Source organism: Arvicanthis niloticus, chromosome 1, assembly GCF_011762505.2.
Source record: "Arvicanthis niloticus isolate mArvNil1 chromosome 1, mArvNil1.pat.X, whole genome shotgun sequence".
In the NCBI taxonomy this organism is placed as follows: domain Eukaryota; kingdom Metazoa; phylum Chordata; class Mammalia; order Rodentia; family Muridae; genus Arvicanthis; species Arvicanthis niloticus.
Genome location: NC_047658.1, coordinates 94,805,602 through 94,829,435, shown reverse-complemented (window position 1 = coordinate 94,829,435; position 23,834 = coordinate 94,805,602). Strand labels below are relative to the sequence as shown.

General features: G+C 45.9%; 1 protein-coding gene and 1 long non-coding RNA gene across 5 annotated transcripts in view; one reads left to right on the top strand and one right to left on the bottom strand.

The window, feature by feature from the left end:
* The first annotated feature begins 557 nt into the window (after positions 1-557).
* The window catches only part of Bcl7c (BAF chromatin remodeling complex subunit BCL7C), a 52,325-nt gene continuing 29,048 nt past the window's right edge, over positions 558-23,834 (top strand). The window contains exons 1-6 of one of the 4 annotated variants that reach the window (XM_076943186.1): positions 565-919; positions 1,404-1,482; positions 1,805-1,913; positions 2,000-2,164; positions 3,397-3,482; positions 4,085-4,282. In XM_076943186.1, coding sequence (XP_076799301.1) covers positions 828-919; positions 1,404-1,482; positions 1,805-1,913; positions 2,000-2,164; positions 3,397-3,482; positions 4,085-4,210 — 657 coding nt within the window. In that variant the 5' untranslated portion in view covers positions 565-827 and the 3' untranslated portion in view covers positions 4,211-4,282. Of the gene's footprint in view, positions 920-1,403; positions 1,483-1,804; positions 1,914-1,999; positions 2,165-3,396; positions 3,483-4,084; positions 4,283-23,834 lie in introns of those variants that run through there. The other 3 variants (XM_034498565.2, XM_076943177.1, XM_076943184.1) reach the window with 3 other exon arrangements.
* LOC143444104 (uncharacterized) lies at positions 12,187-16,369 on the bottom strand. The gene is made up of 3 exons (XR_013113668.1): positions 16,099-16,369; positions 13,101-13,266; positions 12,187-12,242 (listed from the first exon to the last, which is right to left on the bottom strand). It is a non-coding gene; the product is annotated as an uncharacterized LOC143444104 (long non-coding RNA).

Below are 23,834 nucleotides of genomic sequence, written 5' to 3'. Positions count from 1 at the left end.
GGTTCTCTAATCCCAGATGACCCTAGCTTGTGTCTAGTTGACAAAAAACTAGGCAGGACACATTTCTTCTGTTGAGTGTTGATAGCTTGGGAGTGGAAAGTTGGAAGACGGGATTGGTATAAATTTTTCACTGGAAGACTGCTAGTTTTCCAAAGTATCTCTACCAATTACACACCCTGATTCAAGGAATGGCAAGTTGCACCTACATGGTCTTTCTCACTCCCGCCATTCTGGCTCAGGAGGCCTGCTCTCCACTCGGATAGTCTGGCACGTACTTGGCACTGTTAACGGGACTGTTCAATGAATGAATGAACAAGTTGGGCAGCGTAGAAGCAAACAGCCTGGAGAGGGCAGACGCGCACACAGAGCATTTCAGGGACGCCCACCCGCCGCGGACGCACACCAGGACAGTCCCTCTCGCGCACCCCTGTGCCCACGTGGCCGGAACGCACCGCCTCGCTCGGGCCGCGCGCGTCCAGCCGCACAGCTGCCCCCCAGCTCTCCCTCTCCGTGGCGGGCAGAGGGCGCTGTGCGTCCGTGCGCCCCGAGGGGCGGGCCCGGGCCGGGGCGGGGCTGGCCGGGCTTCCAGGCCGGGGCTCTAGCCGCCCGCGCCGCCCGGGCCGCTCCGGGGACGGGCCGGGGCGGGGCGCGGTCTCAGGAAGCCAGGCGGGGACGCGCGGAGGCGTTGGGGAGCGAGGGAGGGCGCGGCCAACTCCCGGAGGGACGGCAGGCCGAAAGAGGGGCGCCGGGGCCTGGCGCGCAGCCTGAGATCGCCGGACCACAGGCCGCCCCACCACGGGCTCTGTCCCGGCCCCAGCCCCGCCAGCATGGCCGGCCGGACCGTGCGGGCCGAGACCCGGAGCCGGGCCAAGGATGACATCAAGAAGGTGATGGCGACCATCGAGAAGGTCCGGAGATGGTGAGCGCTGCCCCGGGGCCAGGGATACAGCCAAGCCACCTCCTCCAAACGCGTCCGCCCTTTCCCGGCCCGCTGCCCCCGCCCACCAGCTGTGCTCTCTGAATCGACAGGGCGCCCCCTTCCCCTGGCAATTCCCAGAGGTCTACAAAGCGTGGTCCGGAGTGGTGCTTTCCCTGAGCGGGAGCCCTCATCTATGCCCCGCCCCCTGAAGCTTTTGACACTCTCAAAAGCTTGGCCCCGGGTCTTCATTGCCAGAGTCCCTTGGCCAGGCCTTGGTGGCGCCCTGCTGAGTGCCCCAGGTGTCTGCAAAACCGCAGCTCCAAGTTATATCCGTTTATGTTTTGCCTTGGGGTTTAGAGGGCTCTTTCTGCTTCTATGCCGTGTTAGCGAAGGTGTCTCTACCCTAGCACACTTCCCTGACCTCCATCCAGTCTGTGGGGCTCATCCTTGGGCCTCCCTGACCCAGTCTCCTGAACTCCCACAGGGAGAAGCGCTGGGTGACTGTGGGTGACACTTCCCTTCGAATCTTCAAGTGGGTGCCTGTGGTGGATCCCCAGGAGGAGGTGAGCAAGCCCAACCCCCAACAGGCCTTGCATCTGTGCAACCTCAAGCAATTTCCCTCCCCACCTTGGCCTCCACATTCAGTCGGCTTGGAGACTCCAGTGTGGAGCTCAGGCAGATGGTAACCATTATTAGGGGGCAAGAGCACACAGCGTGCGCGCGCGCGCACGCACCCCCCCCCCCCCCACTTCCTCCAAGTTCAAGACCTAACTCAGCAAACACAACCTGAGGCAGCATCTTTTGCTTCTCTGAGCCTAGGTTTCCTTATTTGTATTGAGGGGCTCCCTAGACAACTAGCTCTGATCTTACCTCTCTAACCCTCAGGAGAGGCGGCGGACAGGAGGCGGGGCAGAGAGATCCCGTGGCCGGGAAAGACGCGGTAGGGGCACCAGTCCCAGAGGAGGTGGCCCCCTCATTCTGCTGGATCTCAATGGTATGTAGAGATTCTAGAATGGCGTTGGGGATTGCTGAAGGAAGCCCCTGGGGCTCTCTGGCCAACTAACTTGCCTTTTTCGTCAGCAGATGAGAACAGCAACCAGAGTTTCCATTCCGAAGGTTCACTGCAGAAGGGCACTGAGCCCAGCCCTGGGGGGACGCCCCAGCCCAGCCGCCCTGGATCACCGACTGGACCCCCAGAAGTGATTACAGAAGATACCCAGCCCCCACAACTGGGCCAAGAAAGAGGTAGGGCCACGTGGCTCTCAGGAGCCCTCTCCTTGTCAAGAGTTGAATCCACCATCCCGTCCTTGGTCCTTGTTTTTATATTATGTCCTCTCTCCCTGTCCTGCCTCTCTCAGGGAACCTTCCCTGACCCTGTCAGAAATTACCTCCAGCTGTGCCTCACTCCTCTGACTTTTTAGATCTCTAGGGCGCATATCACCGTCTGCAGTTTTTATGTAGATTTATTTCTTGCTTGTCTTTTACTGTCTTTTCCTGTCACCATCTCCTGTCAGCCATACTGATCGTGTTCATGAGGATGTGTAATAGAAGTTCAGAGAATAAATAATTCTCATAATCATAGGGATTAACAGCAGTAGATTAATAGCTAACAGAACCACTTATCTGTTAGTCGTTCCTCTGAGCACTGCAGTGTTTTGTTGTTTGTTTTCTCATTTCATCTTCACTGTCATTTTATGGGACCAATGATCCTCACATGATTCCTCTTTATACACGGGGAGCCCCACATCCAGAGAAAGATGCCCAGACTTACAGAGCCAGTGAGCCAGCACCTTGGGCCCGAGCCCTCTTCAGCTGCAGAACATCTTTCCTAAAGCACAGGTTCAAAATGGCTATTTTCCTGTGTCAGATCCCTCACCGACTCCCGGTGACCTTGGATTCCTTCGTTTGACACTGAGGCCTTTACAAACCGTTGCCGCTGAGATTGTTCCCCCGTCAAGAACACCATGACACGGGCCTCTGGGCCATACCTAGGTTGTTCCAAATACTCCTGCTGATATAAAATGATAGGACAGGGGATGCATCCCAGTGGTAGGGACTTGTCTGACATGCCCTGAGTCCCATCTCTACTACCACAAAAATGAATGAATGAATAAATGAAGGAAGGAAGCTGCTAGCTGGCACTTGCTGAGCACATATGATGCGCCAAGCACTTGGTCCACACAGCAGCCTCTTGTGGTATTACTGACAGTATTTCCATTCTTCAGATGATTTAGAATCTGTGGTCACTGAACATATATTTCTATCTGCCTAAATTCTGCTCTGCCTCTGTTTGTCTCCTGGCTCACTCCCTACTAACAAGATCCAGCTGGAGTCTTCCTTCCTTGGCAACTTGGTATCCCCCTCTGCCCCATAATGTCATTATGTATGACCAGTGCCTGTCTATTTCTTTTGCCCCTGGCCCGTTCTCCCAGCACAGAGTAGCTGTTGAGGAAGTCTCTCTTCGTTTGGTATTACAGATCCAGGGGGTACACCTGCAGGTGGTACTGATGAACCCCCAAAGCTGACCAAGGAGGAGCCTGTTCCAGAATTGCTAGAAGCTGAGGTGAGAGAGACCAGAGTCTGCACTCTGGCCTTGTGGGGAGTGGAGGCTTTGGGGAAGCAGGGAGACTTCATTCTAGGCTCCAGGAGGGAGATGTGGACCTAGAACCCACTGGAAGGCTTAGCTGGAGGTTGGGTTCTTGGGTAAAGTGGAGTATTGCAGACACTGCCCTGAGGGCTGGGTCATGGCTGGTATAAGACTACTGAAAGCCTGAAATGATCTTGGTGCTCCTCTAAGGATTCAAAAAAAAAAAAAAAAAAAATCTAGGCTCAGAATGCAGCTTGGTGGTACTTTACTTCCTAAGCGTGCTCAAGAGCCTGGGTCTTGCATCACACAGACACACGTCCTGAGCTGTAAACCTAGCCTAAGACATGGATTGCCTTGCCTTCCCCTACAAGGACTACCTATATTTGCTTTTCAGAAAAATCAAGTTCTTTCTCCCAAGCAGTGTTGCTATTGTTTTTGGTGTCTTACCCTACATTCTGGTTACTCGGTCCTGGGCCAGACTCTGGGTTCCCAGGGGAGTAGAGTGGAAAAGGCAGAGGCTAGGAGGCTGTACTCTTGGGTTAGAGTGGAGCTCACACCTGTCCGCCCTTCCTCTTCAGGCCCCTGAAGCTTACCCTGTCTTTGAGCCAGTGCCACCTGTCCCTGAGGCAGCCCAGGGTGACACAGAGGACTCGGAGGGCGCCCCCCCACTCAAGCGCATCTGTCCAAATGCCCCTGACCCCTGAGAAGCTGCCTGCCTCCTGTCCTGTTGCTCCAGGGCCCCCCTTGGCTTTTTATAAATAAAGACCCTTTTGTAATTTTGTGTCGTCATTTCCCTGTCAAGGCTGGGGAGGGTCTTTGGAGACAGTTTTGGCTCATGCTCTGTTCCTCAGATGGGGTCACCGAGGCTCTGAGATGACCTGTATTCAAGCCATGATTACATGTGGGGTGAGGGCTTGAGCCAGGACCTCGCCTCCCTTGCACCCCTGCCTTGCCCTTCCTTCCTTGCCCGACCTTTACCCTCTCCAGGGCCCAGCAGCTATTGCAGTCCCCAGTTCACTCACAGGAACACAGGCCCAGAGGAAGCACCCAGCCCCCTCCCTATCCTCAGGAAGCTACACAGCACTGTGTCTCCAGCTGAGCTGTCCCCTCCATGTGGAGCCCTAGGCCCACACTTCTGGGCTGAGTCCTTGGCTCTTGTGTAATTATAATCTCCTAGATGCCTCCCCCTGATTCTAGGCTCCATCAGTATCATCACCTTTGAGTTTCTGCAGACCGTTAAGCTTCCTTCCCTTTGTCTTAACATTTATCAGGCTGTTTGGGGTCTGTGAGTCTGTATTTCTGTCTTTTAGGCTGTAGGCCTCTCAAGGATAGAACTAGGTTCCCAGCTGTTCCCAGCTCAGCAGTGGGGACACAGCCTAGCAAATGCTTCAGGAATAACTGAGTAGATAAACAAGGCTGTAATTCCAGTACCCAGGAGGCTGAGGCAGGAGGACTAGTGAGTTTCTCTGTCACTATATGTATGGCTCTAGGCTGGTCATTTCTACTCTCTGATTCTTAGGTAGTTCACTTGACCAATGGGGTAATAACTAGGCCTCACTCCCCACTGCTCCCCCCATCCCCCCACCCGAACTTCATTCATACAAGCATTCAATCTGTACTTGTCAGAGAAGCAGGGTCGGGTGAGTTAGCCCTGTTTTAGTTTTTTAACAAAAGGAGAGACTGAGGTTTAGGGGGACATCACTTAAACCACCCAAGCATCTCTTGAAGTAATGCTAGAGCCAGGGCTGACTAGGAAGTCTGACAGTGTGTGTCCCTTTTGCTATAGAAACAAATGACCAAAAGTGACTGGCTTAGTGCTACCCAAATTTGTTAGTGTTATCATTCTGAAGGTCAGAAACCCAAAATCGGTGTCACTGGGCTAGAGTCAAGGTATCTGCAGGGCTGGCTCCTGCAGTAGGCTGTCAGGGAAAGTCCATTTTCTTAGGTTTTCCAGCTTCTAGAAGCTACCTGCGTTCAGAAATGGATTCAAGCTGTGGCTTGTCCTCTCCTCAACCTGGCTGTAACCTCTGACCTTTTGCCTTTCTAATTCCATCATCTCTTTACCTTGCCTTCTTGCTGCTCATGTGACCCCCTGTGATCATACTGACTTGCCTAAGTATACAGGATTCCTCCCCCCCCCCCAACTTGGAATTTAGTTTGTTTGAAACCCCATTATCATGTAAAGTTTTGTATTCCTTTTCTGGGGCTTAGGATGTGGACACCTCTGTTGGGTTAGTAGTCAGTATGCCATATGTGGTAACCTGCAATTTTCTGGGTGTGTGAGTCATCTCATTGTACCCCTCAGAGATATTATGACGTAATGTAAGTACTCTGTAAACTGTGACGTGCCTGTGTGGCTTATCGGTTCAAGTTCTGGGTTTGAATTTCTCTGTCTACGTTCAGTTTCTTTTTTATTTTTATTTTATGTGTGTGGGAGTTTTGCCTGCAAGTACGCCTATCACCATGCATGTGCAGTGCCAGAGGAGGCCAGAAGAAGGCAACACTGCCTCTGAAACTAGAGGTACAGAAACTAGAGGTACAGTTCTTAGCTGAGAATGGAACTTGGACCCTCTGGAAGAGCAATGTGCGCTCAACCCCTGAGCATAGGTGTGTGTGTGTGTGTACATGGATATGTGTGCATAAGTGCAGGCACCATCAGAGGCTAGAGGTACCACACGTCCTGGACCTGGAGTTATAAACAGTTGTGAGCCACCACGTGGATACTGGGAGCCTTCTCTCTAGCTCCTGCTGTCATTCTCAATGTTATGCACCTCTTTGTTTTCATTTGCCTTGTTTTGTCATCTGTAAAATGGGATGATAGTTATGTGAGCCTGGTGAAACTATTCTAAGAATTAAATGAGGAATTACATGCGGAGAAAGCCCTTGATTGATGCACGGTAAGAGCTCAATAAATGATAGTTCTTCTCATCATCCCATAATACAGAGAAGATATTGGGCAGGCACTGGAGACCTGCCCGTCAGCGAGCCTCGGCAGGGTTTGGCCCTACAGCAGGTATCCATTTTTGAGTAGCATTAAAGGACTAAAGTTTAGTCTTGCCTCTTCTGTCCCTCTCCTGGTCACAGGCCTTGGTTGTTGTCCCCAGGGGGTCGGTTCCTATTTTCTCCATGCCCATCATCTCCAGCCCTGCTTTGGTCTGGGAGCCCACTCATTCTCTGGTCACATCCCTGATGCACACATGCTGTGCCTCGTCCGTCTCCATGTGCACCCTCTCTGGGATTCTTCCCTTCTCCGCTCCACCCGGTCCAGGTCACTGGAGCTCACATCGCCCTGTGCTAGTTTTTTGCTTATGGAAGTTGTACCTTTCTGCCTTACAGCTGTTCTTAAGTGAATCCCCTTCCTCCAGATTTTGATCTGAGCCTCTGGACTCAAATGGCTGAGTGGTTTCGGAGCCCCTGAGATGTCACATGGCCTTAGTTTTATTTCCTTCTTATCCTTTCCATTTCTTGTACCCATCAGTGTCCCCATCCCTTTCCCCGTCCCCCAGGAGTGGGGGTTCGTGAGCCAGCATGTCCTAAGTCTCCATCCTGTTATTATGGAGCGCTGTTAGTCAGGGTTCTCTAGAGGAACACAGCCGACCCAATATAGGTAAAGGTAATTTAGTAGAATGACCTCTAAGCTGTTGTCCAGTTCAGCAATGGCTGTCTCCCAATGGAAGGTTCTAGAATCCAGGAGTTGTTCAGTACACGAGACTGGGATGTCTCTGGTGGTCTTCAGTATATTCAGGAATCCCAAAGAAGTAGGCTTTAATGCTAGTGAGGGGGTGGACTTGCCAGGGAGAGTAAGGGCAAGAAAGGAAAAAACTTGTTTCATGTCTTTTATATAGGCTGCCACCAGGAGGCATGGCCCAGATTTAGGATAGTCCTTCCCACCTCAAATGATCTAACTAGCAAAAATCCCTTGCAGGTGTATCCAGCTACTTGGGTCTTAGTTAATTCACAGATGTCAAATTGCCCAGCAAGAATAACCACAGGTCCACCATTTTTCAGCTTAACACACAATCATATCTCCTTATGTCATGCTTAATTTCCAAATGAAAACAATAACCAGGTCATAATTATAACTTTAACATGTACAACCACATTCATTATATATTTTAGGATAGGTGGCAATGTCATAACTTAACTTAAATATGAGAACCATTGATATTATCTCAATTGATGTTACATTGTATGGTAAAGAAATTTAGGAAAGAAAACACAAATTTCTGTGCAAGCAGATTCTTACCAAAATGTTCTTCTGCACAGGCAGATAGGAGAGCTAAAGGGCGACCTTGGACCCCTCTCCCCCCTGCGTCTTCCAGGTCCTTGACGGTAGAAATTGTTCCTGGTATTCAATATTGTCTTTGATCCATTATTTTCCCTGGTAGAGAGGCAACTCCAGAAGCTTCCATTTGGCCTTGCCAACGATGATAGCCCTCACTCCACAGGTCAGGGAACAGTGTGAGAATTCTGCCAACTTCTAAGTATATCTATTCCAATTATTCATTCTAGGACTAGGGAAATAACTACAGTATGAATTTAGGGACTCATTGGACCTACTGTGAGTCAGACATCAGCCAGAATTCCATCAATCACCTGGCCTCCATAAGCCCTGACTTTAACTGGAGGGCCACAGTGTTTCAGGGATCTTCCAGAACCAGTGTCAATTCAGAACAGTCTCTAATAGATTCCAGGAAGTCTGATAGTTCCCCTAGTGTACAGTTTCCCTTCTAAAAGACCACAGGGAAGGACAGGAGAAAGGCTAACAGCAAAACTTTAGGTGTCTTACCAAGGTTCTTCTTCAGTGGAACTTGGCCACCCCCCTCATTCAAGGGGCTCTGGGTCTGCAAACTGGCTCATCTAGAGACTGGCTCACAGGCTGAGATTCCCTCTTGACCATGATTTAATGTAGCCTTTCTTTTATTTGTTTGAGAAATTTTCTGCTTGTATAGGTCAAGGAAAAACATAGTAGACTTCCTATCTGTTTCATGCTTGGAAACACCATGAGTACTTAGCCAGTACCAAAGGTCTGAACGAGTCATGCCATTATAAAGTTCACCTCTCCTGTGCCCATTAGAATAACTATGATCACCTTGTCTCTGCGATTCAGTGCTGCCACCTGGCCCTGCCACCTCGGGGCCCAGTTAAACCAGTGCATTTAATTCACCCACTGAGCAGCAGCGTCTCCAACCCTCAGGTCTGGCACAAGGAAAGGGGCAAGAACAAAACTCTTCACATGTGCTGGTGCCCCCCTCACCAGTTTGTGTCTTATAGAATTAGTGAAGGGCGTGCCTTCTGGGCCTTCCCATTGTGGAGGATTAGGTTTACACAGCGTACCCACTCTAGCATTGCAATGCCCTGAGCCTTAAAATCCCTTCATCAACACTGAGCCAGGAAATGTCAGGCATCACCAACTCCGTTTTTCAGTAGACCATCTTTTGATAGATGCTTCAACGAACCAATCAAAATTTGAAACCTGTTTAGACACTGTTTCACTGCTGTGAAGAGATACTGTGACCAGGGCAAATCCTACAAAAGAGAAAGCTTTTAACTGTGGTCTTGTTTCCCTTTTCAGGGGGTTAGTCCATTAGCATGGTGGCAGGCAGGCACAGTGCTGGAGATGGAGTTGAGAGCTACATCCTAATTCACAGCTAGGTGGGGGAGCATGCAGAGGTGTAACTGCGGTCTTTTCTACCTGGCCTCCAGTTCCTGAATAACAACTCAGAAGCTTTCTATGTATGAACAAATGGCTAGGCCATAAGCTTGGGGCTGTTCCCTGACTGGCTCATAACTCATACAACCTGTTTTGTATTCTGTGTGTGCCACATGGATGGTTACCTCCCCTCAGTTTCATATGTCTGTCTCCTCAGAGCCTGAGTAGGAATCTCCCACACCTGACTAACTCCCCAGAGTCCTGTCTTTTTAGCAGAACCCTCACCACTTAGGCCATCAGCTTTTTATTGGCAGTGTATTGATTCTTCCACACAATACACAAGAGATTCTCCCTGCATTCTGTCTTTAAGTTCAATAAAAGGCCCTTTCTCTAACATCAGTAAACTATATATGATAAGAACAGTCATGATAATGATCAGGTAAGAATTACATTCACAACGTCTAGTACATTTGTATTTGGCAACCTTGGAAAAAGTACTCTATTATCCATCCTGTCTTGGGGAGTTAGAGTTCTGTACATAAGTCATTTTCTATCTAAGAATAGCTTCTTAAACCTTAAAACATTTTCTCACATCCTAAACAATTTAAGCTTAAGACTATAACTGTCTAGTCTTCAGCCCTATCAGAGACCTGAGAAGGAATAAAATTACCTGAGTGTGCAGGAAGTGCAGCCAAGCAGCTTCCAAATCTATAGAAATGACAGACAGCTGGATGCCTGGACAGTCATGTGAAATGTCCCCGAGTCATTGAGCATCTGTCTATCTTCAACCTTCTGGTCCAGAATATCTGACAGACCAGTCTGTGAAGCAGGAATTATGAAGGACTTGCCTGCCCTGCGCTGGAGAAGCTCAGCAGCTGACTTCCCTGCATCCTGTTTCTCTAGTTTGGACAGCACACTGTCAGCAGTTGAAGCGAAGGCAGGTTCTTGCCCAGTGGCTAGCTTGCCACGTTTGAAGCAAACTCCATATGGAGATTCTCAATGCTCACCGTCTTCTTTGAAGAATGGGGGTGCTGCCAGGAGCTGACGTGTCTCTGTCAAGAAAAGTCCTCTTATTAATAAAACATCTTTAAGTGCCATTTTCTGTAGATCTCAGAGGGTTTTTAAAAGACTATCTATAGCATATCCAAATAGGCAAACATTGCTTGTTTCTAAATACTATCTGTTCAACCTAGGAAATATATTTCTGTAATTAACTAAGTTAGTATCTAACATGACCATATGTTTCATTGACTAACTCCTAATGTGCATTTTTTATTTTTTCCTATAAACAGTTTCTAATAGCAGCTTTCAAAAGGACTAGAACTTAATACTGCATTTTTAAGAATTACATAGTTACAATACCTGCAATGAGTTGAAATGTATATATATGTGTGTATTATATGTATATAATATGTGTATATAATATATTTATATATAAATATAATATATGCTATATATTACACATATATAGATATTACACATGTACAGATATAGATATACATAGTATATTTTAGCAAAATATAACCTTAAATTTAAATACAAAGCTCATACCAATGTAAACATGTTTGGCTTGCTGACGTTCTTTGGCCTAAAAGCAGATTCAATAACCTGCCCTTTTATCCTACTATTTCTGTGTTCCTCCCCACTTTGTCTCTTTTCATCCCTTCTCCTCCACTTTCCTTTTCACCCCTCTCCCTGTTATTTCTTAGAGAGAGGAAAGAAAAAGAGAAAAAGAAATCATTGACTCCAACTTCTTTTGTTTTGTTTCCTCCCTGACCAAGACCATTAACAACTTGTAAAAACCTCCCTTTTAACGTCATTCATCCAACAAACAACCAAAAAGCATCCACCCCACTTCTTGGGAATGCAGGCGTTGTTTTCATAAAATTGCTTCCTGCTGTCTGAGTGCATAATTTTCTTTTGGAGACCCAAAGAAAATCGGGATATTGCCAGGGGGTGGTGTCGCACGCCTTTAATCCCAGCACTTGGGAGGCAAAGGCAGGCGGATTTCTGAGTTCAAGGCCAGCCTGGTCTACAGAGTGAGTTCCAGAACAGCCAGGGCTACACAGAGAAACCTTGTCTCCAAAAAAACAAACAGACAAAACAAACAAAAAAAATTGGGATATTAGCCAGTCTTAAGAAAGCTAGCTGTAAGGGGGCTGGAGAGCTGGCTCAGCGGTTAAGAGCACTGGCTGCTCTTCTAGAGGTTCTTAGTTCAATTCCCAGCAACCACATGATGGCTCACAACCATCTGTAATGGGATCTGATGCCCTCTTCTGATGTGTCTGAAGAGAGTGACAGTGTACTCATATACATTAAATAAGTAAATAAATAAATAAATAAATAAATTTTTAAAAAAATAAGAAAGAAAGAAAGTTAGGTTTAACATTTGTTGTCCAGTTTCTGTGTACTCTGAAAGTTCAGTCTGAAAGGCTGGACCGCCTGGGGTCAGCAGCTTTGAAGCTCTCCTGGAACCAAGTTTTGATGAAACAGTTATTGAGGTCGTCTGAGGTTGGATAAAGCAGAATGCTGAAATAAATATGTCTCAGCACCTTATCATCCTTTCCGGCATCCCTGAGGGTGAATCTTGTCATGGTTGTTTTAACTGCATTGGTGTCTGTAAAAATACAAACTTTCACAGATAGTATACATTCCTGCATTAACATATGCATAGAATGTATGGTGTGCAAGTCAGTTAAAGGTGATTTTCCACTTTGCTCTCTGTACAAGCAGGTAAGCCATCTGTCTTACTTTTATAAATAAGTTTAGATTGTATAATCAAACTAATATCAATTTTTTATGCCATTTGAAAAGATGGCATGATAAGTCCTGAGGATTCTGTAGTTAACAAGATTTATTGGCTCTGCTTAGCTGAAGCCCTGGTTGGAGACATTGTCATGTCTCAGTCGGTCTCAGAGCTGTTCCCATATAGAGGGATCAGTAGTGCGTGTTACCTGTTTCGTTGGTCTTGATTTCTTTCATGTCTGCAGCCAGGATCTTCGGGGGTCTTTCTCCCCCCCCCCCCCCCCCCCCGTCAAATCTGATTTGTATTCATTTTGAAGGAATCCATAGCTTTTCTTGTCCTGTTGAAACAAAGACAAAACCTCTTCTCCAATGTAACACATTTCCTTTCTTCCAGTCCGAAGTTATAGATATGCTGATCTATTTATCAGTCCTTGTAAAAATCCAGTGTATATTATCTCTCTCTGGGAGATTTAAAATCCCTCTTTTGTTTTATGAGTATATCGTTTATTTCTGTACTGCAAAAGACAAAGACTCAATTATCCTTTGTTTAAGGGTTTTTTTTTTTTTTATCAGTAAGAGATACTTTCTATGCGCTGTCTCCTTAGTGACCATCTTATTTAGTAAGCCAATAAGTATTCTATTAGCTATGTTCCTCCCTATAAATTCTGAGAGTCAACTTTTGTTGTGTCTGGTTTATGGACAGTTTGGACAGACTGTAGCTGTCTTTGATAGCAGGAATCTCTCCAACTTTATGGCTTGTCCTTGAAGTTGCAGGAATGTTAGTCTGTGCTTTCTGTTGCTGCAGCAAATCTCTCCTCACACACTTATGGCCGTATCTGACATATATAGCTTTAATTTTTCTATTTGACTTTCAGGTCCTGTGTGTGTATTTAAGTTATTTTATATTTTGTTTTATCTGGTGTAGTTACAACTCCTTGAAAGTGAATATTTACCTCTTGAAGAGGCCAAATCTGGGGGTCAGGATTCTGTTGAGATTATGGTAGCATCTGTTCTTATGTCTACTGTTCCTTTAATTTTAATATTATTTATAAATACCTTTAGTTTTGTCCTCTGATAATATGTAAAAGTTTGCCAAAATATCTGTATTTTGGTGTCCTAGGGTTTTATTGCTATGAAGAGACACCATAACCAATGTAACTCTTATAAAGAAATACACTTAATTGGTGCTGGCTTACAGTTTCAGAGGTTTAGTCCATTATCAGCATTGAAGGAAGCATGGCGCATCCTGGAGGCAGACTTGATGCTGGAGGAGCCGAGATGTCTACATCTTGATCCAAAGGCAGCGAGGAGACTGTCTTCTGCAGGCAGCCAGGAGGAGGATCTGATTCCACACTGGTAGAACTTGAACATAGGAGACTGTAAGCCCACCCCAGGGTGATGCACTTCCTCCAACAAGGCCACACCTCCTAACAGTAACAGTGCCACTCTCTGTGGGCCAAGCATTCAGATACTGGTCTATGGGGCCAAAGCTATTTAGACATTTGGTATCTTTAGAATCTTTTGTTCTATTTATTGGAGCTGCTCTATCTTTCAAATGGTGAGTTCAGTTTTGAGCTGCACTGTCTGTTCTCTAGGCTTTAAGTTTTCTAGTTGTTCTCCAGAACAGTTTTTTCTTGGCTGATAGGAAATGAATAGTTCATATTGTTTTCTGTTGGGCCTTTTTTGATGGTAAGAAACTGCCTTGGATATCTCTTGTTGGTTTTTTGTTTTTGTTTTTGTTTTTTTTTTTGTTGTTGTTGTTTTGTTTTTTTGTTTGTTTGTTTTTCTGAGACAGGGTTTCTCTGTGTAGTCCTGGCTGTCCTGGAACTCACTTTGTAGACCAGGCTGGCCTCAAACTCAGAAATCCGCCTGTCTCTGCCTCCCAAATGCTGGGATTAAAGGCGTGTGCCACCACTGCCCGGCTGGATATCTCTTGTTGATCTACCTTCATAAGCCTTGTGTTTGATGTTTCTACATCTTTTACATATCTCAGGAAACCTTTTCTAGGGATTATTATAGAAAATATTATTCTTAGAAGCTGCTTATAATCTTTTAGGAAATGACTTGGTCTTCCACAACCAAAGCATTAGACATTCTGAGATCTCAAACCGTTTGCAGTTGTCTTTCCAATCATAACAGAATTGTACAAATTAGATCCAATATCCATAGTAGTTTTAATCCATTCATAAATAGGTGTGGATCTGATCTTTAAATATCTAATAATCTTTTTGTATTTAATATTAGCTTTCTCAAAAAGTCTAAAGATTCAATCTCAATTCTGTCTAGCTGTAATTTTAACTTTGGTCTTTTATCATTTATAGTAGTTTGCCAAATCTCCTGAGGTTTTTGGTCTATCTATTGAAGCTACTCTGACTTTGACATCTGGGTTATTGTCAGCCATAATAAGAGCAGTGTTGTTTAACTGTCCTGAAGATGAGTCTCTCTGCCGTTGACCTGAGATGGCTGACTTGAATTTGATATCAGGGTCTCTTGGGGCATTTCCTGACACGGGGTTACCTTATTTGTCCCTGGGTGAGCTACGTTCATTAGTCCAGTGGCAGCCTTTGCCAAACCTGCATATTCCTGAAGGCTGGGCCTTCTTTTGCATTATCTCTAGGAAAACAAAACAAAACAAAAACATTGTTTCCCCTTTAAAATGACCTTGCTTGCCACAATTGAAACATTTGACAGTTGAGTTTGGCTTTTCCTAAAACCTTCAGAGATGCTTCTACTACAGTCATACCGTATCAGTGAGATCCAATGTGAACTGTATTTTTAATCTGTTCATCTAGTCATGCTGGTCTTGCTTTTAGGGGCCTGATCACCCTTTTGAATTCAGAGTTAGCATTTTCTTTCTGTTTTTGTTTTGTTTTGTTTGTTTTTGTTTTTTGAGACAGGGTTTCCTCTGTATAGCCCTGGCTGTCCTGGAACTCACTCTGTAGATCAGGCTGGCCTCGAACTCAGAAATCCACCTGCCTCTGCCTCCCGGCCAGAGTTAGCATTTTCAAAAAGGCTCGTGGATCTGATGCCCTTCTGTCTACAGCTGCAGTCAATCTGTGAACAGTCAGTGAATGCTTCTTTTGGACCTTGTACAGTCTGAGTGAACGGGTCCAGTTCTTTTCCTGTTCATCAGCCTTGTCTCACCATTTAAAGCTGCCATGTGACATAAGGCCAAGGTGGCTTCGTCATACATGGCTTGCATGTGCACCTCAGCAAAATGACATCTCCTGGCTGATTTGGGGAGATATTGATAGATTCCTCTGTCTCTGTTTCTCTATTCCATCTCACCAGCCTCTTTTCCCCACCATGAGCACCATTGTAACTACACACCAGGTTCTAAAATTGCTCACATATCTTTCCAGTCGTGGGGGATTAGTTTATTTTGAATGGCCTAAGAATTTAATATCTGCTTCACAAATGGCGAATGCATACCATAATTGGTGACACTTTCCTTAAAAATTTTTTAAGTCTGGCGTATCTTTGGGATGCCATCCAGATTCTTCTTGAGGGTGGCCACTGTCTGTTGGCAGGTGTCTCACACTAACTGGATCAGCTGAGGTTGGTTTTCTAACAGCCTTTGGCTGACTTTCCTGATTTTCATCATGTGGTGTTATTGCAGGCTCTGGTTATATTTCCTGTGACTATCTTAGTATCGTCCTCAATTCTGTTTATAATTTTTTTCTACTTTCTCTTCTCAGGCCTGTCTTCATTTTTCATAGCTCTCTTTTTCTTGTATCTCTACTTTCTTAGCATTTGCCTCATTTTTATTTCTAATCTTTCCTAATTTGCCTTCTAAAGCCTGTGTCCGATTTTCAAATTTCTCCTTTTCTTGTATTACTTGAGCCCATTTTTGAGAAGGTGTGTAAAACTGTTACGATTATTAAGATTAGGATAAGAAGTACTAGCATAATAATAACCATAAATGCAGCGGGCCAGTTTCATTAGGTCAGGTATCTCTTACTCTTTTGTTTCTACCTTTAAGCCATTTTAAATGGCATTCAATATATATATATATATATATATATATATATATATATATATATATATATCCAAAAGCTCTGTGTTATTAGCTTACCTTACTTATCCCTTTTAATTTTATTATTTTTAAATTCTTTATACCTGCCTATATTTTTTCACACCCAGTCTTTCCCCCTCTTTATCATTAAAGCATAATTTCAAACATTTTTTTTTTACCTGATTAGACGTTTGGCTGTGCATGGATTTCTTCTGTGTGTTCTCTCAGTTCGTGTCTGCTCTGTGCTTCCCACGCTGTGACCAGCCCTGCCCCTGCCCTTTCATCCCCAGGGAGAGTTTGTGGCTGGTATCACAACTCTGTGGATATCAGCCAGGAGCTTCCGGGAGCTGCATCTCACCAGATGCTGGACCCCCTCAAGGTGGCAGGCTCCTCAGGCCAGCATGTGTCTGGAGGCAAACCCTTGCTGGGTTTGGGGCTGGAGCAGCTGTTTGCTCTTCTGTGAGAGTGGAGGCTCATTCCTACCAGGAGCAGCTGGGAGCTGAGCCTGTCTGCCCCACCCAGCTCTGGGACATTTTCCTGCCTGTGGATTGTGCCTGAGGCTCTGGTTCCCTGCTGGCTGTCCCTGCTTTACTGGCCTCCCCTTGCTCTCTCTTAAATGGATGTTGCCTCCCGCCCAGCTAGGAAACTATATTTGCTTGGGAAATACTTTTCCTGCCTTCCACCCGAGACTTCCCGGATTGTAAGCTTGGATTCTAAGAGCCTTTACATTGGATGCCATTTGTGACTGTGTGTTTTTGTTTTTTCTACCCAGACCCTAGTTCACTAATAACAACCCAGAGGTTTCTTGTGTATGAATGAATGCCTAAGCCACAAGCTTGGCCTGTTTGCTGACTGGCTCATAACTTATATAACCTGTTTATCCTATTCTAGCATGTGCCACATGGTTGGCACATCAATATGAGTCAGGGTGGTAAATCTCCCCGTGTCTGACTAACTTCCCAGAGTTCCTATCTCTTTACTGGAATCTCCATCTCCTGTTTCCCAGCTTTTTGCTATAGGCCATCACCTTTATTGACAGATGGTGCCTCCACATGGTACACAAGAGGACACAGGGTATGACATGCTGGGACTGATGGGCTTTTGAAACCTCCGAGCCCACTCCCAGTGACACCCCAGATAGTTCACCAACTGGGGACTAAGCATGAGAGCATTGTCATCCAAACTACCAAAGTGCCTTTGCTTCCTTCTTTTTGTGACAGGGTCTCACTTTGTATCTCTTGTCTGTCCACTCTGTAGACCCTGAACTCTCAACAATCCATGTTTTAAAAAAAAAAAAAAATCAGAGGTTAGAGAGATGGCTCAGCGGTTAGGAGCACTGACTGCTCTTCCAGAGGTCCTAAGTTCAATTCCCAGCAACCACATGATGGCTCTCAACCATCCATAATGAGATCTGATGCCCTCTTCTGGTGTGTCTGAAGACAGCTGCAGTGTACTCATATAAATAAAACATAAATAAATCTTTAAAAATAAAATCAGTTGTTCCTCCCATCCCCTGCTCAGAATGATGACTCTGAGACCAATTATCTATTAGTAAGTGCCTAGACCATAAGCTTTGGCTCATTCCCTGACTAGATTTATTTAACCCATTCAACTATTCTATGTCTTCCACATGGTTAGTTACCTCTCTTAAGTCCCAGCCCACCTCTTACTTCGAGTCTTCCTTGACTCTCCCCAAGTCTCTCTCTGCATTTCCTTTTATCTCTTTCTATTTCCCAGAATCCTCTCTTCCTGCCAATGCCTCACCTCCTATTTTCTGTCTCAGCTCATTGGCTTTATTATTGACAGGTGATGCTTATAAGCGATTCTCTCTACAGGTCCACTTGCCTCTGTCCTTTCAAGTACTAGGATTAAAGATGGCCATCATGCCTTTTGTAACTGTGCAAGCTTCCATGTTAAACCTAGAATCTTAATTCAGTGGTCCCATATCAATAAACTCAGCCTGATTGAGTTTTTAAAATTTATTTTATGTAATTGATGTTTTGCTTGCATATATGTCTGTGTACTACATGTATGAATTACAGTTGTTAGCTGCCATGAGATTATGGGAATTAAACTTGGGTCCTCTGGAAGAGCAGTCAACACTTTTAACCCCTAAGCCATGTGTCCAGCCTCTCTTCACACCCAGCTTTATGTTCCTTTCTCTGTTATCTCACACCTTATACTCTGTTCTCACACACTCTCCAGACTTCTGCTTAATAGGTTAGCAAACTCTCAAGTAGCATATTGTACCTCCTCATGGACTCTACCTTCTATCTCCTCTAGGATCTGGTTGCACAGGTTTAGAGGCAACTATGAGTGGGCCCTAGGGGACATCAGTACTGTTCTGCCTGGCATTTCTTTCAGGGAAAGTCACTGGTGGTTTAACTGATGATGAAGGGCAATGAAGTGAGAAAGGGCAATGTTTCAGGCGGAGAGGCGGGAGTGTATGGGTTCACTTCAGCCTCGCAGCTGGGGTGCTGGGACACTGCTGGGGAGACGGAACACAGAGGCAATAGACTAAGTTCCTTCCATACCGCCATCAGGGTGCCAGGCTGGGGCATGCTGACATCTGCTGGGAAGATGGAACACAGTCTAAGAGGGAGGCCCCAGCCAGTGTCTCTCTGCATGAGAAACAACACAGGCTGGGGCCAAGGCTCTGGTTCTCATGTTCCTGTGCACCCAGAGGCTGCCAGGAACCTCGAGGAGTTGGGTTGGAAGGGCCTTCTGTGGGAGACTTAAGTGGCACGGCTCAGTAATGAAGGCTTCCACCCACTGCAGTTTTTAATGAGAGAGACAGTCCTTGCTTGCCCAAACTGTTTATTCACGGTAGGAACATGGGTGCACACCCCTTACAGGCGGATCAGAGGTTACATACCTTTTACAGGAGGAAATGTCTGGGAAGGGGAGCTTATTAGGGCCCATCTAGAGTCTACATTAGCATGGAGAACTCTGGGCTCTATGCTATGTGACCAGTTGTCAAGGCCCTTTTTAGTGGGGTGTCGTGGTCACGTGCTCCAAGACAGGAACCACGTAGGGAATAGATTCAAACACCTACTGTTCTCAATGATGAGAATTGCCAGGGTTCCTTAATCTGCTTGACCTTACCAGTTTTTCTGTCTGGTGTCACGGTTCCACTTGCCCCACAGGGGTGGCGGGTACTTTCAGCTGAGGGTTCATAGCCCTCAGGTGAGATAAACCCTTGAGAAACTGAAGGTTCAAGGTTCTCAGCCTCAGGAGGGTCCTCCCACACGTCTCCATCCCACTGACGCCCTCCTAGGCGGGGACTTGGATTTTTGCTGTAATTCTGCCAATCTTATGAGGGCTTTGGTTTGATTTTCTGCAACTTGAGCTCTACAGCTGCTGGAGAGAAAATTCTCTTCCAGTGCACATTTGAAAACCTTTAGACTGTTTATGGGCATCTGGAGCTGGTCAGTTTTATCACTGAATTCGTTGTTTTCCTTCATGACCATGTCCTGAGATTCTAGAAGTTGGTTAATTTTACTGTGGAGCTCATGCTTCTCCTTTGTCAGCTTATCCAGAGATGCTGAGAACAACCAGCCAGCATCATTATGTTCCATATTTTTCTACAAATTGTCAAAAGTCGATACACTTACAATAGGTGAATCAGGATAAGATAGCCAAATACATTTATCCTGATAAGTTTGACAAATGGTTTATAAATGAGTCTTTACTGTTCTCCGCGCTTCTAAGAGAGGTTTCAGCAACTGTCAGCAAATTGGAAGGCTTGCTTCAGATACTTTTTAAAAAATGCATGTTTAAGCCAGGCAGTGGTGGCACACGCCTTTAATCCCAGCACTTGGGAGGCAGAGTCGGGTGGATTTCTGAGTTTGAGGCCAGCCTGGTCTACAGAGTGAGTTCTAGGACAGCCAGGGCTACACAGAGAAACCCTGTCTTGAAAAAAAATAAATGCATCTTTATACTTCTGTTACTCTTGAACAAACTACTCCTAGTACCACAATCTGTACTAGTCTGGGTTCACTAGAGGAACAGAACACACACACATACATACATACACACACACACACACACACACACACACACACACACACACACAACGTATATGTATGTGGGATTTATTAGAATGTCTTCCAAGGTGTCATCTGGCTAGTTAAACAATGTCTCCTGATGGAACAATCCAAGAATCCAATAGTTCTGTACATGAGTTTGGATGTCTCAGCTGGTATGTAGGAATCCCAAAGAAGTAGGCTTTAATACCAGTGAGAATGAGGGCAAGAAGCAAGAGCTTTCTTCTTCTGTGTCCTTCCTATAGGCTGCCACCAGAAGGTGTGACCTGGATTTAGGGTTCGTCTTCTCTCTTCAAATGATCCAATGAAGAAAACTCTCTCCCAGGTGTGCCTGCTTGGCTTTTGTTAATTCCAGTTGTAGTCAAGTTAACAGAAATAGTCATCACGTTAGCCTAGGATGTAGACATCAAATATCAGGTTCTTGTGTCTCTGTCTGCCCAGTGCTTGGATCACAGGCACGGCCTACCATGCTTGGTTTCATGCAGTGCTGAAGACTGAACCTAGGGGTCTGTGCACTCTAAGTACCCCACTGGCTGAGCCACATCCCCAGCCTTGCTCTACTTAAGGGCCAAGAAAAATGTTGCAACAGCTTCCTGACAGTGTCTTGCTTTACTCCTGCGCTGCTTTAGCCTGAACTCCTCTGCTCTGAAGTGGGCAAGCCCTTCCTAAGCTCACACCTGTCCACGGTGTCCCCCTGCCAGCCTTCTTGTCTTGTCCCTTCCATGCAGGATGGGGCCTCTGCTGCACCAGTGACTTCCCTAGCTGCCCTTCCTCATGGCCTCTCCTCTGAGGCTTCACTTCTGCTCCCCACTGTGTTGCAGCCCATCCTCTCCCCTCATCTGTCAGATCCCTCTTGTCTTTCCAGCCTTGGCTCTGGAGTATCTTACCTCTGATCTTCCATGGTAGCCCTGTCCCCTGCCCTGAGGGCCTTGCAAATGTATGGTCAGCCTGAGACTCACCATCAGGGCAGATGGATTGATTCCCTGAGTTGGTGCCATGGAGTTATGATGTACTTACTGTTTACCGGACACTGTTCTGGGTTCTGGGGATACAATATCAAAAAGGAAAGGACCCTTCTTCCTTCAGGACCTGCCCTGGGGATATCAGGGCCACTGGTAGGAAGTCAGAAAGACACTCATAATGTCCCATAATGAAGAGGAGATGTCCAGAGAAATGCGTTTTGAGCTTTTCCGCCATTGTGTGACATTGTAGAGTGTATGAACACAAACTGAGAAAACTCTAATATCCCTAGGTGATATAATCTTGTGGGAAACTGTCATATATGCCACTTGTTGTTGGCTGAAGCATTGTTGTGTGGCTTGTGAGGGTACTTTGGAAAATTTCTGCAGAAACAGAAATGTGAGAAAGAACTGGTTGCAATTTTAAAATCAGAAGATGTGCCACTGAGGTGATGTTTGAAGAGCAGCCTGAGAGGAGTTAGGTGTTAAAGTAGCAGCCTCAGCCTTCTTTATGCTGCAGGCCTTAAATACCGTTCCTCATGCTGTTGTGGCTTCACACCATAACATTATTTTCACTGCTGTTTCATAACTGTAATTTTCTACTCTTATGAATCATAATGTAAATATCTGATATGGAGGATATCTGAAGTGTGACAAGTTAAGAGCTGCTCCTGTGAAGCCTGTGAAGGTCTGGATAGAGAGCATTTCAGGCCAAGGGAGGGGCCAGTGTGAAACCCCTGAGCTAGGAAGTGCCTGGCAACAAGGTCGAGACATGGGCAGTGAGTTCACGTGGGAGAGCTTTATGGGCAGGCCAAGCATACAACCTGTCATTTAGACTGGGGGACTTAAAAACTGTCGGGGATATTTAATATTTAATCAGTTTTACATTTATTTACTGTGTTTGTAAGCTAAATGCACCCGTGCTGCTTCCTCTAGTGGAGGCCAGAGGATAATCAGAAGGGGCTGTCATCTCCTTCCTCCATGTGGGTACCCAGGCAGAACTCAGGTCCCTAGGTTTGGTGGCAAGCGCTGTCATCTGTCGAGACATCCCACCAGCCCTACATTTGTAATGTGAGCCTTTCTATGACTGCCCCACCTCTCAAATAATGACACAAGACTATATTTACTTACAAGCTTTTGGCCCGTAGCTACGCATTGTTTCCCCCTAGCTTGGAACTCAGTTATCCCGTTTATATTAATCTAAGCTCTGCTTCCTTCTCGGCCTGCTTCTTCCTCAGTGTCGACTGGCTGAACCTCCTGAGCCTGGCTCTTTCCCAGGGTTCCTCTCTCTGTCCCTGAAAGTCCCACCTTTACTATTCTGCCTTTTGCTATAGGCCATAGACTTTTTATTTTAATCAGTCAGAAGGTGCCTTAGGCAGGCAGGCAAGGAAAGTCAGAGACACATCTTCACACAGTGTACAAAAACATCACTCCAACATAGATAGAACTCAGGTCCTCAGGCTTAGAGGCAGGTACCTTTTATCAACGGAACCATCTTCCCCGCCTAATTAATTTTTATTAAACCCCAAAGTTGTTCACTACTGTCCTTCATGGTTCCCTACACTTTGGCCTCAAATTCTGAAAGCTCCCCAGTCAGTACTAAAGTGTTTCAACTTTTAGGCCTATGGACATGATTTGCTTGGTGTAGGTAATCTTTACTGTGTTGAAAAATGTTTGAAAATCCAATGATTTCATATAAAAATCTGAACTCCTGGCTGCCCTTGAGAGAACAAGTTTTGAAACATTGGTGTGCCTTCCAACATGTTATCACTAAGAGCCACTGACCGGATCCTCCAGGGTGGGAGAGGCTGTAGGCTGATAATCCGGCCTCTTCCAGGGTTGGCCCTGTGTGGCTCGCTGGCCCATCAGCCTCAGCCCTCACTTAGCTCAGTGTCCTCCAGTCAATTAGACAGCATGTGCCATTTTACACTTACCTTTACCTACAGAGCTCGCCTATTAAGTTCTTCAGTGTGGCAGACAGGCCCTGTCCATGTGGCTTCTGCCCACCTCTTGTCCCTCTCTCTGGAATTCTCTACCTAATTCTAGCACTGAAGCTAAGCTATAAACTCAATTGGAAGGTCAGGTATTCAGAGTTTTATTCTCAGCTATATAGTGGTTTGAGGCCATCGTGGGCTGCATGAAACACCATCTCAAAAAAAATATTAGCCAGTGGTGGCCCACACCTTTAATCCCAGCACTCAGGAGGAGGATCTATGAATTTAAGGCCAGCCTGGTCTACAGAGTGAGTTCTAGGACATCCAGAGCTGTACAAAGAAACCCTGTCTCCAAAAGCAAAAACCAGACACACAAGAAGATTAAAAACCAAGGGCTGGAGAGATGGCTCAGTGGTTAAGAGCACTGGTTGCAATTCTAGAGGTCCTGAGTTCAATTCCCAGCATGTTGGCTCACAACCATCTGTAATAGGATCTAATACCCTCTTCGGGCATGCAGATAGAGAACCTAAATAATCTTTAAAAAAAAAAAAAAAAAGATTTAGCCGGGGCGGTGGTGGCACACGCCTTTAATCCCAGCACTTGAGAGGCAGAGGCAGATGGATTTCTGAGTTCGAGGCCAGCCTGGTCTACAGAGTGAGTTCCAGGACAGCCAGGACTACACAGAGAAACCCTGTCTCAAAAACCAAAAAAAAAAAAAAAAAAGACTTAAAAACAAAACTTTGAAGCTGCTGGGCTGGGGCTGATTCACTTAGCCCCTGCTGTTCCTCTGTCTGGGAAGTGTGCCCCTCCCCATCCCAACACTTACCTCTCAGGCCTTGGGGTTGTCTCACCTCCTTCTGGAAGGTTCTTTGACCTTCCAACTAAGTCAGGTCCTGAGTATGTCACCATACTTCCTATGTTGTTGGATTTCTTACTTCTGTTACTAGGACATCTGTTCTTCAAGGCCATAGAGTTG